The 15,536-nt window shown below is 36.2% G+C and overlaps 1 protein-coding gene across 2 annotated transcripts in view; it reads left to right on the top strand.

The window, feature by feature from the left end:
- Nucleotides 1–13,350, top strand: part of LOC106661901 (transcriptional regulator ovo) — a 31,343-nt gene extending 17,993 nt beyond the window's left edge. Inside the window, exons 2-8 of one of the 2 annotated variants that reach the window (XM_014385637.2) lie at nt 8,356–9,512; nt 9,626–9,868; nt 9,937–10,140; nt 10,257–10,403; nt 10,485–10,788; nt 11,475–11,599; nt 11,678–13,350. In XM_014385637.2, the coding sequence (XP_014241123.1) occupies nt 8,356–9,512; nt 9,626–9,868; nt 9,937–10,140; nt 10,257–10,403; nt 10,485–10,788; nt 11,475–11,599; nt 11,678–11,845 (2,348 nt within the window). In that variant the 3' untranslated portion in view covers nt 11,846–13,350. The remainder of the gene's footprint in view (nt 1–8,355; nt 9,513–9,625; nt 9,869–9,936; nt 10,141–10,256; nt 10,404–10,484; nt 10,789–11,474; nt 11,600–11,677) is intronic. The other variant, XM_014385638.2, reaches the window with a different exon arrangement.
- The last annotated feature ends 2,186 nt before the right edge of the window (nt 13,351–15,536 follow it).

Below are 15,536 nucleotides of genomic sequence, written 5' to 3'. Positions count from 1 at the left end.
CACGGCCCCTAACCCCGAAAATAATTATGCATCGAACAATTATCACTTCGAATAATATTATGCAAAAATTAGCTCTCGCTAAATATTAGAAACAGTTTCTGACTAACAATGGAAAACATAAAACAGACTTGGTAGTCAAGCGAAATGTTGCAGCTGTCAAAGATTTTGGGGACAAAACTGCCAATGCGATTAAATTAGTATAAAATTATATAAATTGTGAACAAAATTATATTGTTGTATAATTGAGATAATTGTTTTGAAAAGTGATTGTGATGACAGCTACCGAAGAACCTTACAATACAGCTCAAAAGTTTGATCTTTTCCGTTCATCCTGGGGCTTATCCTAGCTGTTTTGGTCTTCGGCGATTTGCCTTCATTGATGTGTTAATATAAAACAGCGAGAATAGACGGACCAAAATGATCGGAAACTACCACACTGATGGTTCATCTCACAGCAGATATCAAGATTTTTATGTTTATTGTTGTGACCTTTTTTTGCACACTGTCTTCTTGGTATTAAATACTCTTTATGTAAGGTATTGGTTGAGATAAAAAAAAATCAGGTTGGGTTGAGGTGGGAAGTTAGTGTCCGAGTGGATCGACGCTCAAGTGGCAGAGCAGCGGCGTATTAAGCCGAAGGTCGTGGGCTCGAATCCCGCTCGTGACACTGACTTTTTGTCTCATCCAATATCTTACATAAAGATTAATTAATTGAAAGATGTTATTTGGTCAATCGGACCACGAAATCTAATGCATGCTAAATAATTGGCGACTGTTGCAAGGTTCATATATTTTGCCCTGAATATCCATTCGTGGACAGATGTGCTTTAGCTAGAGTTGGTATGATTTAATTATCTTCAATCGGGGGTGTTTCTTTAATTTTTAGCCATTCCATTCATTCCTTGTGGTTGTTCATTTGTTTCAACTACCGTATAGTTGAAGGTTTTAAGGAAGGTAAGTTTTAGTGGGCATCTCGTCTAAATGCGCAACTACCTGTCGGCCAGAAAATAAGATTTACTGCCAAGGACCGGATTCAGCTGAATAGATTGTGCGTCTGTCTACCTGTCAAAAAAAAGGGGCTTGACTAAAAAAAAATCAGCCCGCTAGATAACCGGGTAGGGGAGCAATTTGAACAATTGCGGGAAACTTAATCACGGTAGAGTCTCGTGGAAGAGTTGCGGTTCTGAACCGGTCCTGCGCCGCGTTGCCCATCCCCGTTTTTTTCCAGTTGGCCGGCACTGGTTTGTCCCCGCCGCCTTTTTTGCCATAACCGCCCCACTACAACTGCGTCCGACCATCGGGAGACTGGGGAGAAGTCAAGGATGAGAGTGCACCTCGACCGATGTCAAGGACATGACTGCCCATGAGCCGGCCCATTACGACAACGGTGGCCCCTTCAACCCGTTCCCACTTCCTCTCTTTACCACCGTTAAACTTTCTTCGGTTTTAGTTTAACGGTGGGACAGATAGGAAGACGTCCAACCTACACTTCACTCTCTTACAGGCACACCCATTACACAAAAAAACCTCACATCCACATCCACCTTGCCCCTTGAAAAAAATCAATTCAATCAATAATCTCTTATTAAAACATCGTGATACAATCGATAAAGTTAATTAAACACTGTCATTTGCATTACTGGCAAATTATGTCTTTGGATTAACTAAACCGATACCATCGTGTTCGAAGATAATTAATAAATTATCTTAGGAACATTTGTCACCCCGACCTTACAAATACAACAAACATCTTAAGAAACGCTTCCCCAAGCATTAATTCCTGGAGCCAGTCCGGCTTTGGATTGACGACGCCTCCAGAACGGGTATGTAGATAGCGTTGCGTTAAATCTTCTCACTAAACAAGCAAGAACATTCGGACCAGTAACTTCTCTAATTCAATAAGTTTGACTAGCACAACTGTAAAAAATTAAAATAAATAAAACATTTCCTCACCCTCTCCTTGTAAAATTAAGATATGCGGGTAGGTTGGCAATCCTGCAAATTTATACATAATGTATGTTAATCATCGTAGCATATGACCAATTAACGAGCCCATGATTTGATTTAAATTTATCTTCAATTTGTAAAAACCCAATTTGATTTAAGGCAAACTCGACGCAATAAAGTTAATTGCAGTTTTGCATAAATTTAGCTTAGAAAACAAATTAAATATATTTTTGATATTATGTTTAATTTATTTTCTACTAAGCCACTACTAAAACTTTAAACATTTGTATAAAAAGTTATCTTAACCTTAATGTTTATTTTGGATAGTTTCATCAGATTATTTTTTCTTAAATGATATAATTATTTTTTTAACGACTTTATGTTGTTCATATTCAGCCAGTGTACATATATAATATTTTTAGAGGGAAGGGAATGGGACAAAAATTCCAGGGGCGACGGTGAGAATCGAACCCACAACCGTAATGTTGACGGTATCGGTGTGATGAATAAATATGATAAAGGATGAGGCTAAATTTTAAATTTTAATCAGATTGCCCAGGAATTTGATGCTGAAGTTTTAGGTCTGTAGGCTGTAGACATTTTTTGGCTCTGTTGGACATACAATACTAATTCAAAAATTATCTAAAATTGACATCGATGGAATTTCGTAATCTATGAAATCTGATAGGGTTCGGAAAACTAGATCTTACTTAGTGCACTATTATCAGTTAAATTTTGGGTACCACAAGGTTCAGTTTTAGGTCCTACCGTATTCCTTATTTGCACTAACGATTTATTCAAATTAAACATTTTCGGGAAAATCTTTATCTGATCTTTAACTGATAGCATTTCTATTATTTATTTATTAAACAATTTAAATGAAATTATTTACTCTATTAATAAAGAATTGTTGTATATAAAAAATTAGCTTGATTCTCTACTTTTAAATTTAGAAAAAACAAATGGTATGACCTGTTCCATTATTAAAAAAATATATTTTACATTCCTAGAGAAAGAATTTTGGTTGTTCCTGCAAACCTTTTCTGTTTGTAACTAATGTACAATAATACTTCAGTGTATCACTGTACCATGTTTAAACTTAAATTTTCAGATCGAAAAAAGTGAATCGGAAAAGTTTTTTGCAAATTTAGAACTTATAGAAGCATTTTACCTTTATCCTCTCTAAAATCTGTTTGTTTTGTTTTAATCTGAATTCATATTAAGTTATGGTATTATGGTGTGGGGGAGACACTAGTAAAAATTCACGACCTCATCACTAAATCATAGAAATCACCCAAACTGAAGAAGCAAAATGCCGAACGCGTGTAAGTTAACAAAAATCACAGACGATTGGCAGACGAAGATGAAAGGCAATTGTCAAACAATAGCTTTTTGTCAATAGGTAATTTTCTAATAAAAATAATTTTATACAAACCAAGAAATTACGCGCAAAGTCATTATACAAGGAATTTAAAGATTTAAATTTAAAACAAATATTTTTTTTAAGTTCATATCTTCATTAAATTATATATTCTCAAATAAATATAAATTATTTCACAAATCCTCAAATTTATATCATACAAGGTTAAAAAAACTAGTGCCTTGATTCACCAGAAATAAATACAACTAAATACTATATTTTTTCTTATATCAGAGTATTTAAGTATAATTATGAAAACAAAATTAATATCACTAATTTCAGAACTTTCAGAAGTCAGTTATATTAAATTGATACGTTCATACCTCTTTTCAAGAGATTAAATTAAATTTTTTTTTTAAAGTAATTAATATTATGTTATACCTAAAAAACAATAAATGCAGGAATGCCACAAGGTAGCATATTAGGTCCACTGCTTTACTTGTTATACACCAGTGATTTTCCGAAAATAGATGAAGTTAAAATTGCTACGTTTGTAGGTGACACAGCGGTGATATCGCTAGGACTGACTATCACCCATTCAACCAAAATCCTCCAAAATGCATGTAATAAGATAAACGAATAGGCAAAAAGATGGACAATCAAACTAAATCAGCATAAATCAGTTTCTAACTTTTACAAACAAAAAAGTGAATCATGTTCCGTCGCTCACAATCGATGGAACTACTATACCATACAGCGAAACAGCTAAATATCTTGGAATGACCTTAGATGCCAAGCTGAGATGGAAAGAACAGGTGAAGAAAAAAAGGACAGAAATAGGTTTAAGGTATAGACAACTATACTGGTTGAAAGGACCTTGCTATACAAAATAGAATATTATATAAACAAGTCATAAAGCCTATGTGGACATATGGTATACAACTATGGGGTTGTACCAAACACAGCAATATTAAAATCATACAAACACTCCAAAATAAAATCTTACGTAACATGGTCAATGCACCTTGGTACATAAGGAATAAGGACTTACATACGGATCTTAAGATCCGTGAAGTCACAGAGGAAATACAAAGATTTGCCGCCAAACACCACGCTCGCCTCAGCCAGCACGAGAATGTGGAAGCGACCAAACTCTTACATAACCGAAACATGGTCAGAAGATTAAAAAGAACAAAGACATATGAACTTGTGTAGTTAAAATTGAATAGTGAATAGTGAAATGTTATAAATTAATGCACTTGGTCTAATAAGACCAGTTTTAATAAATAAATTTAATTTTAAAAAATGTACTAGTTTATTCTAATAACAAGCCATATTTAATTTTACAAATGCTATCCAGCACAAATATTTATCCACATTTCTTTAGTGGTCATAATTAACCATATCAATTATTCCAATTAGTTATTCTTTTTATATAAAGTTTTGGTTGAGATGAATATATACGGGCTGTAATGGAAAAATAACAAATTAAATACTTTTATAATTATGTGCTAAATTTGTTTTGTATTATATAATTTTGAATCCAAAAAAAGACCATTTTGTTTTGTAATTTCCATTATAGCTCAATTTATTATTAGAACTATAAATTTATGGAATGCTCTTCCTTTGCCAATCCGCGAAGCCGCCTCTCTTGCCTCTTTTGAATCCCTCCAGTGCCAGCACTTCATCTCCATCGAGAGACAACATAGTCCAACAAATATTATTAGGAAATTTTGCTAAAAAATGCTTTTATTTGCCTCCACTTTTAAGTTTACTTTTCCGATTACGCACAAGGCAGGGGATTTCTCTTATTATCTCTCTCTCTCCTCTCTCTCTCTCTCTCTCTTTCTTTCTCTCTCTCTCTCTCTCTCTCTCTCTCTCTCTCTTTCTCTCTCTTTCTATCTATCTATCTCTATCCATCTATCTATCTCTATCTCGCTCTATTATGATTTCACATTTTTAATTTAGGGGTCAGTGGCCAAATACTGAAAAAGGGAGTTTATTTTGTATATTTCAAAATATGTAAATGAACGAGTTAAATTCTTTTCAATGTTTCAAAGGCAGAGGAAGTGTTAAAAGTGCAGCTATTAATTTTTAATCTCCTTGAATATCTCCCACAGCTTTCCTCATTGGCTGCGAACTCTGTTTTAAATCGACGTTTCGTGTCTCTCTCGGTTACAGTTTTCCTTCCGATAATTTTCTTTAATTGATCTTGTGGACAATTAGACAAAAAGAAAGAGAGATAAACGTTCGAAAAATAAAACCAGAATTCCGGCCTGTCGGATTTTGATTCTGCATGCGATTTCTGTCAAAGGCTAGAGCCGCCGATATGTCCTTTAGAAACGTGTTTTACCGAGCCACCTTGAAACGAGAAATCATCGAAGGACGAAATGTTGACAATTAGAAGCAAGAAGAAGCCCAATTTTCCAATTCAAAAAGATTGAAATTTTCTTAAGATCATTTCCTTTACTATAAAGAGAAATGGGAATACAGGAATTTTTAAAAGTAAATAAACTAGTTTTTAAACGCTAGGTTGGGCTTAAGTAAGATTTTGGTGCTTACTTAATTTTTTTTTAGTTTCCTGGCTCGAAATAAAAAGCCTCTGTTAGCCTTAAAATTTAAAAATCAGCACATTACTGATTTTTTTCGGGTTTATTTAGCTTGTGCCGGATCGGTTTGTACAAACGTTGAAAACCCCGTTTCCCATAAAAAGGAAACACATGCCGTCCCACCTTCGGCCGATTCCCACGGATTCGAGACGAACGGGTAGAGGGCCGAACGAGGAAGATGATCGGTTGGCAGGATGTTTCCAAGATGTGGGAAATCTCTGAAACGCAGATGTACAGATCGATACTTCCCACGCCTACCTTTGTCAAGCCGATACCTGCGTCCACCTCGTTTTAATCCTTCCAGCCGAAAGGTGTCCTATTAATTTTTATAAACGGTCTTATTTTCTGACTCGAATAATTCAAAAGGTCTTGTTTTTTTGTTTTTTTACTCCAAACTGCATTTCAAATAAGAAAATAGTTAAGGAAAATTCGTCAGTGGACAGGTTCGTTTCGGTGGGGCTGTAATAGGAAAACTTGTAAAAAGACACTTCTGGAAAAGGAAAAGAAAGCATTGCGCGGTCAATGGCTCCTTTTTCCCCGTCTTGTATTTAGCAGGTAGATATTTCTGTTGTAAAGACCACCGTAAAAGTTGGAGTCCTTGGTTCTGTCAATGTTGTTATTATTTGATTGAAACCGTCTAATTAGTTCCATGGTACTTGCGATTTTTACCGTTTAATTTGTAAGAGTTAAAGGGTTTTTTTATACTTGAAGACCTTCGCCGATCTAAAAAAAATTTGCAGGAGTCTTGAGATAGCAAAGTAGTACCTGTAGCGTTTCGGCATGCTCAGTGGTGGGTCTGCGTGTTTTATGCTCCGTTTTGGCAAAATTAAGTACAAATTGCGAAATAATGGCAACTAACTACAACCTCATTTCCTGTCTGTTCGATTTTTCGCACTTTTGTCTTCTTTTTACTTGAGGTAAATTAAAACAAGAAAGAAACTGAGAAGAATGGCGAGCAACACGTCTAGGTTTAGTGCAGTTTCATTCTTCTTAATTATTCTAATTAATTAAATTAACCAATTTTTGGTATTCACATGTATATTAATTTCTATGTGTGGTGATTAGTGACCGTTAATCGATAATTATTCAGAAATCGTGAGATGCGGTCTGGTGTGATGTAGGTTTCAGAAAAACATTTTCTTTATCGTGCCAACGTTTCGATCTTTATTGAGACCATCTTCAGGGCTCAAAGTGTTTGCCTTCTGAGTAATTGTGCCATTCTTGCGAGATCGTGGGCACTCTCAACACGACACGCAAGAATGACACAATTACACAGAAGAGAAACACTTTGAGCCCTGAAGATGATCTCAATAAAGATCGAAACGTTGGCACGATAAAGAAAATGTTTTTCTGAAACCTATATCACACCAGACCGCATCTCACGATTTCTGAATAATTAATTTCTATGCAAAGAAGGTTGAACTGAAAAATTAATTTCTTAACTAACAATAAGTTTAGGTAGATGATCTTGAACACAACCAGTCCAAACCTACGTGCTATTTATTTTAAAAAATTAAAATTTTAAATTTTCTAATTGTGGAATGATAAATAAAATCCTGTCCTCCCTGGTTTGGTCTGTTAAACTTATCTTTCCCTTTTTCTTGCCATCATCAGGAGGTTTTAAGTTTTTTTGTTTTTTAATGAGAGCATTGGTCGATACTATACCTCAAAACAAATACTACTAGATAAACATGTAATATATTTACAAATGATTATTTAATTACGGATGATTGTTAAATATGTTGCTTAATAGGCAGGTAAATGGTCATAAAGTGGTATTAATTTTCTCTTGGATTTTCCCCAGTCACTCGTTGAAATTGGGCTTTGCCAAAGCCTGCTGTACAGCACCTTTCTCTAGAAAGTATTTGTTAAATTATGATAAAAATAAAAATTTTCACTTCATTTATTACAAAGCCATTAGGAAATTGGGGACAGTGTGTTTAAGTTCAAAATAAATGTAAACGTCAATCTTCCGGCACTATTATTTATTGCAAAAGTGACACATGGCGATAATTGTCTTATGGGCATTGGGCATAATAGGCAGTAATTACTATGAAAGAATGAACATATTAATAAATAACCCAATATATTATCAAATTTTAAAAAAATCATTAAAAAATGTGAGATTTCTATCACAACATTAATATCATTAAAATGATATTTTTGGAGCATTTATTAGCAAAAGTTTATTAAAAAAGTAAAATTTAGGTTCTGAAAGTTGATTGGGTCTTGATGGTTTAGCATATTCGTATGGTAATCAGAGATGATCCAAATGTTAAACTATTCACGAAAGGCTAAACAAAAAACCAAAGTTTATATACATTTTAAACTTTAAATAATTGAAGTTAAAAGCTTTATATTTTAAAATACAAGTTTTGTTTAAATATTTTTCTTGCAACAATTTTGATTAAATATTTATTTTTAAATTATGTTTTACAGATGTCGGTGATTCTGCTAAAACTGATGATGGCAAAGGAGATGTTGTGGCATCGACATTGAAGCAGGATTCATCCGTCCCAATACTATCAACCACAGATATTAAGAAAGAGCCTCCAGAGCGACCAAAGACTCCACCTCGAAGATTTATCTCTTCGATTCTCGGCGGGGACATCCCGTACGGAAGCAGCAGAGGACACCACGTCCTTACGTCTGCTGAGAAAAAAGAGTATGTTGTATGTGACAAGCCGGAGGAACCGAAGACCGCCCCGAAATGCCAGCAGGTCTCAGTGATACAACGGACGCCCAGTGTCTCCGCCAAGCCGGAGAATCTTATGGTCATGCAGGAGCCCGAACAGGAAGCTCCGATTGACTACCACATCCCAAAGAAAGACACTGAGAGATTGGATGAACTCAAAAAGGCCAAACTGGCTTTGGCTCTCAAGCGTGGTCACATACTTATAGCCGGGCGGAGGATGCCGACGGCAGGTCAGATACTTATGGCGGCAGCCGGTCACAGCAGGGGCGGGGGAGGCGGCTCCCATTCTGGAGGACAACAGAGTGGGAGTTCTTCTGGTGGTTCTAGAAACAGTTCCTCTGGGAATTCGTATACTCTCAGCGGTGGAGGAGGCTTATCTTCAGGAGGTTCAGGGGGAGCAGTGGGTGGAACTGGAGGTGGTGGAGGTGGGCCGGGAAAATCTAATTACGGACCCAGTTCTCCCCCAACAGGCTCTTTGCCTCCTTTTTACGAAAGCCTCAAAGGTGGAGGAATTCACAATTTCCAACAGTACGGATCGCAATATCAAAACCTCATAACAGACGCCTTGCCGATGGATTGTGACACCGGACAAGACAACGCGAATCCAATTCAAAATCCGTATCCGCCTAACAGCGGTGATGGTCCGCCTACAAAGCAGTATTCCCTTCTTCAAAATGTCTGCGCTACATATGGCATATGTGTTAAAGAAGAGGATGATCTATCTTCATATGTCAAAGACCAAAACTTCCTCCAGTACGATGATGCTCTCATGGTGGATTCCGTCACAGGGGCTGTAGTCGACCCACTCCAATTCACCGCTACATTGACTTTCTCTAGCCCAGCAGATCACACCGCCTTACTCGAAAGCCTCTCAGATGCTGCAGACCTCTTCCTCAGAGAGGTAATTAATTATCTTTGTAATTAAATAAAGTAATAGTAATAAATATGTAACAAATATTCTTGCAAGAAGTTAAATTAATTTATAAATTAATCCATTTAATTTTTTTTGAATAGCCTGGTGAAACGATTCCCCCGCCGGTTGAACCACCAGTGAACCCATTTCCAGAGCACAAAGTGAACAACAACAACAACAACAACTTCCAAGAGAACAATTCATCAAATTGTCATTTCCGTCTGCCACCTGGTTATCATGAAGCATCCAAAGAAAGGCCAGAAGTTACTATCACCGAGCGCATGTCACATGTACCTCTCCAAGTTCAAGTACCTTTACCAAAGCAACCAAAGTGGGAAAACAATGTGAGTTTGGTTTAATTTATAAATTTTGTTGGTTACTTCTATTCCATACTACACATTTATTTCTTTAGGTCAATGGGCAGCAAGGATCCCTCCTGTCCCCTGGACTGTCTTCACTTGAATTGGATTCAAGCACTTCAATGTCTCTTCCTTCACCTACCAGCTGCTCCCTTGACGGGACCGGATCAATTTCACCTCCTCCATCTTCTAGTAATGGAACGGACATCACAAGTATACCTTCCCTCCAGGTCCGTGTTGGTGTTTTGCAACACAGGGTGTGTATCTATAATAATTCTAACCTCTTTCTACTTAAGAAACAAAACAACAATAATATAATAAATAAAATAGTCACAAGAAAGTAACATTTTTTCTTTTTATTTTTACCTTCCAGTCGTCACAACAGTATGAGTGGCAAAATGGTTTCAAAGGGATCCCTTTATCACCAGTGCCTAATACTCACAACAACTACTTTGGCGCTGATGACGAGGGGGTCAACAAGAAACCTGTTAAAGCACACATGCAAAATTGTGTGGCCAAGGTAAAAATAAATAAAAAATGTTACAGACGACTCTGTGATGATGCATAAAACTGACAGTTGTTTTTTTTCTTTTGTTTTTAGCTCGGTCTGCCAGGTGACACCGCCTTGGAATTTGTCAACGGCGGTCATGGAATCAAGAACCCACTTGCAAACAATGAAACACCGGCCATCCCGAGGCCCGCCGAGGCGGAAAAAGACGACAAGACTTGCGTGAGCACAAACGGAAGGTTCACATGTCACCTCTGTTCGAAGAGTTTCAGCCTTCAGCGCCTCCTCAACAGGCACATGAAATGCCACTCGGACGTCAAACGATACCTCTGCACATTCTGCGGAAAAGGATTCAACGACACATTTGACCTTAAACGACACACAAGAACTCATACAGGTAATTAAGACAGTTACTGTTTTAAGTAGTTATTTTTGTCATTTGGTCTCCTTTCTACAAAATAACGCAAATTTTATCAATAATTCAGTAATAATTTTTTTTCTACATTTCTTGTTTTGCCCATTTTAATACATAGTAACTATTAATTCAGCTATATTTATTAATTCAATTAATTAAGGTTTTAAGTTGAGATAAAAAGTAAGTGTCACGAGTGGGATTCAACCCACGACCTTCGGCTTGATACGCCGCTGCTCTACCACTTGAGCTATCGTCACTTTGACACTTGTCACCGAGAATCAAACAGATTACACGACATTTGAAAATTGCAAAAAGGAGGGGAAAAAAAGGTGCAGTTGAGATGGGAAGTTAGTGCCCGAGGGGATCGAAGTCACGATAGCTCAAGTGGTAGAGGGGCGACGTATCAAGCTGAAGGTCGTGGGTTCGAATCCCGCTCGTGACACTGACTTTTTTATCTCAACTTAAAACCTTAATTAATTGAATTGTATTAATTGGTCGAATGCACCATGAAAAATAGTTAATATATTGATTAAACTGAAGCCAAATACATTTTTTTTTTTTTTAAATTTCTTGGTCAACTGAAAGCTCAAAATGTACACATTTCCACATTTGTTTTATAAATTAAAAGTAGAACTAATAGTCATTTCTTTTATTTTTTTTTCCTTTAGGTGTGAGGCCATACAAGTGCAACCTTTGTGAAAAATCATTCACCCAAAGGTGTTCCCTTGAATCGCATTGCTTGAAAGTTCACGGCGTTCAGCATCAATACGCCTACAAAGAGAGAAGGACAAAGGTAGTTAAAACTTGTTTTTTTTTCCTTCTTTTTCCCTATGTATAAGTGCCAATTGTAATTTGTAATGTTTGTTAACAGATGTACGTTTGTGAGGACTGCGGCCACACAACAAACGAGCCTGAAGTACACTACTTGCATTTGAAAGACAATCACCCTTACAGCCCAGCTCTTCTTAAATTTTACGACAAGAGGCATTTCAAATTCACCAATTCTAATTTCGCCAATATGTTGCTTGTCCGTTCTTAATTTTTTACGCACACAAATTTAAAATTCAATTAAACTTCATTTATTCCATTATTAAGTATTGAATAATTTCTACAAATCAGAGAACACACATTAACTTTTCTGTCCTTTTTTGTCTCTTTTTTTAATTTTTTAATGAACTCTTATAATAACTAATTTCATTGTTAATTTTGCTTTTGTTTTATAATTGTATATTTTATTCACTTTTTATTTATATAATTTTGTTAAATGTAGTGAAGTCCAAAAGTTTTTCTACTATCGAGGAATGGGTTTTTTTGCCAGTGGCTCGAGTAGAAATTTATGGTTGTTTATGTGTAAAAAAAAATTGATAGGGACAAATTTTGGATTTCGTATTGTGCTTATTGGGCAGATAGATAATACAACACTTAATGGAATATTAAGGAAAGTTTTATTTTACATTACTACAAATTAAGAATAAAGTGTTGCGTTATTCTTCATATTTTTGTATTATTACTATAATTATTTTATTATACTATTATTAACTATTTAAACGTTAGGTACCTGTGATATGAAATTAATTTTTTAAAAATATTATTTAATCGAGTGCAAATTATGAAAGGGAAACTTTTTCATGTAACTGATTGGGAAAAATGAAAACGGTTCGTCTTCATTTCAGTTGTCAGTTTATTTCCTTAAAATCGACTGGTGGAAATTGAAAAGCTTACGGGTGTAGCGTTGGGTGTTTGTTCACGACCTTTATTTGTCACGTGTAAATACTGTTTTATTTTTTTACAACAATCGTTTGTATTCAATTTTATTCAGAAAAGATATTTACATATAATTTTATTAACAAGAGGTATATATAAAAAAAGAAAAAAAAGTGAGCTGTTCACTTTTGTCAAGATGTAGATAGACACAAGTTTTTAAGATACGAAAAATTTTGTTTTTATGTATAACAAAAAACAGATCTGTATTATTAGTTTTCAAGGGAAAAAATTTAAAAGTTTTTTCACTATTTATTCAATCTTTTATTTGACTTCTTTTTAAAATATTTTTAACTATGATTGTTTCGACGTAATCTCTTTAATAGTAAGTCATTAGTTTTCACAATTGAGAATTCACTATAGATACAAAAAGCCTTCGGCTGTTAACATTGTAAAGCATCACAAAGTTAAATGTGTAAGGAAAGAACTCATTTGTATTGTACGCGGTGTCGGTATACTGCGGTAATTTCTTCTGTGCCCCTTTGAACTAACTGTCGAGGAAATAGCGCAGAGTGGATTTTTTTTTTTTTTTTATTCTATAAATATATAAATCTGTGCAATATTTATTAAGAAAAGATGATGTTAGTAAAACGACAGAGCATTTGCGACGGTCTTCGATTTCGGTCATGAGAAGAGACATCCTTTCCTCATGCTTTCTTGTTTTTCGCGACATTCTTACTTGGCAGGGTAATAGGGGAGGTGTTTTTATAATAATTAAGCATGACTGAATTAACTTAAGATTCATTAATTAAGTTTACAAAAAAAAAAATATTTCACAGAATGGTACAATGTTTGTTTTTTCAATTAGGTGTACTTATTGCTATGAGTATTTCAACTTTTGAGAAGGTACACGTGCATTTTTATAACTATGGCATATAATTGCTACAACCCGATCATTTGAATCACCTTCCACTTATGATTTCATTTATATTCCCTTACTAATACGTTTTTGCTAATTCCTTGTCTCATTTTGTTTAAAATAGGACTTATTTACATAAAAACTACAAAAAGATTTATATTGATTGTATGAGATTTTTGTCTGGAAATCTTGAATCAGGCGCAAGTAGTGTGATCTTTTCTTTGAATAATTTTAATGGACAACTGTATTTAAATAGTTTTAAATTGATTATTTCTTGTTTGTAGCATTATAAACTGTCATTTTTCAAATACATTAAAAGTATTGATGCGTAGAAATTTTTTTTCCTTACCAAATTAAATGTGTCAAGTTTGTAATACAACATTATATCATAATATATAACAGACATAATCCTTCATATCAACAATATTTATTTTAGAATTAATTAAGGTTTTTAGTTGAGATAAAAAAGTCAATGGCACGAGCGGGATTCAAACCCACTGACTGATTGAAAAATGGCAAAAAGGAGGGAAAATTCAAAAGGTGCGGTTGATGTCCGAGTGGATCGAGGTCACGATAGCTCAAGTGGTAGAGCAGCGGCGTATCAAGCCGAAGATCGTAGGTTCGATTCCCGCTCGTGCCATTGACTTTTTTATCTCAACTAAAAACCTTAATTAATTGTAATATATTAATTGGTCAAGCGGACCATGAAACTAGTGAATTTAATAAGTTTAAAATGAAGTATACTTCACTAAAGCTCTCCGTGGCCATTTCATTTGTCGCCGAGAATCAAATTGATTACACGACATTTGAAAAATGGCAAAAAGGAGGGAAAATTCAAAAGGTGGGGTTGAGATGGGAAGTTAGTGTCCGAGTGGATCGAGGTCACGATAGCTCAAGTGGTAGAGCAGCGGCGTATCAAGCCATAGATATTGGGTTCGAATCCCGCTCGTGCCATTGCCTTTTTTTATCTCAACTAAAAACCTTAATTAATTGTAATATATTAATTGGTCAAGTGGACCACAAAATTAGTGAATTTAAATATTTATTTTACCAAAATTTTGTCACCAAGTCATTGAAATGCCTTTTTTTAAAAGGACAATGAGGATCTTTAGCGTCCATATCTGGCTCATGCCTTACTGGATTGTTTGATTCTCAAGATGAGAGATGATGCACCTCCGCTCACGACTGAATGTGAACAGCCGCAAGTGTTGGTGTAAAAGCTGTCCCAGCCCTGATCACTCCACACACTCTCAGACATTGCTTTTCTGTATACTTGGTCGTCCTAAAAAGGACAATCTCGCTTCCCCGCTTGCCCATTCCGCATTAAGCATCGAACCGTATGCCACATGCAAAGGACTACCTAAGCCAAAATACCTGGTCTCCCGCGCACTCCCTGGATAGAGAAGGCCACTCTACCTCCCAGAGTAGTGGGGCTTCCCTAGTGTAGAAACTACCAGATTCGCTCCGGCCACGGTTTTGTTTAAAGTGGCATTGCTAACCACCCCTAGGGGTGACCGCCTACAGTAAAAGCCTCCTATCGAGCTCAGCCTACACCTATGAGCAAAGCGTAGGTAGTCGAGTAGGAGCAACCGATTCACTACCCATTCCCATCCACCACTATTCACACATTCAAGGGACTTTTTAGCATAATCATAGCATCCTCAATGCTTATATGCTGCTGTCTGATCCACCGTATCCCATGAGGCCGAGTGTATAATGATGTCATGTGCAAGTTTCGTGCAAAGGTCACAGATAGAAGACAGCCTCTTCTCTAAGTACCTGCCAGGGGTCTCACCACGGCCAACTACGAGTCTATTCCCAGTGTAACAGGGGCTGAACCTTGGAACATTTCTGTTACCCCGTAGTACAGATGGTTATGCAGACAGGATCTGGTGCCCTAACCCTCGTGCGCCTCTGATAAGGCACCCGCCGACACGAGTAGAGCTTGTGCTTTAGAGAGGTTGCCACGCCCTCATGGCTACACCATTATTTTGCGCCCGGACACCCCCCTTGTAGGCAAGGGCTGGGAGGGGTCACAGGAAACAATGACAAAACCTGGAGTGAGAGAGGGACGTGGATGAGGACACAAAGTACACCTTTCTTGGGCCCG

This window comes from Cimex lectularius, unplaced genomic scaffold (assembly GCF_000648675.2).
Source record: "Cimex lectularius strain Harlan isolate CLEC.00 unplaced genomic scaffold, Clec_2.1 scaffold34, whole genome shotgun sequence".
Taxonomy (NCBI): Eukaryota; Metazoa; Arthropoda; class Insecta; order Hemiptera; family Cimicidae; genus Cimex; species Cimex lectularius.
The sequence above is the reverse complement of the archived record's forward strand: the minus strand, read 5'-3'. Positions and strand labels throughout refer to the sequence as shown.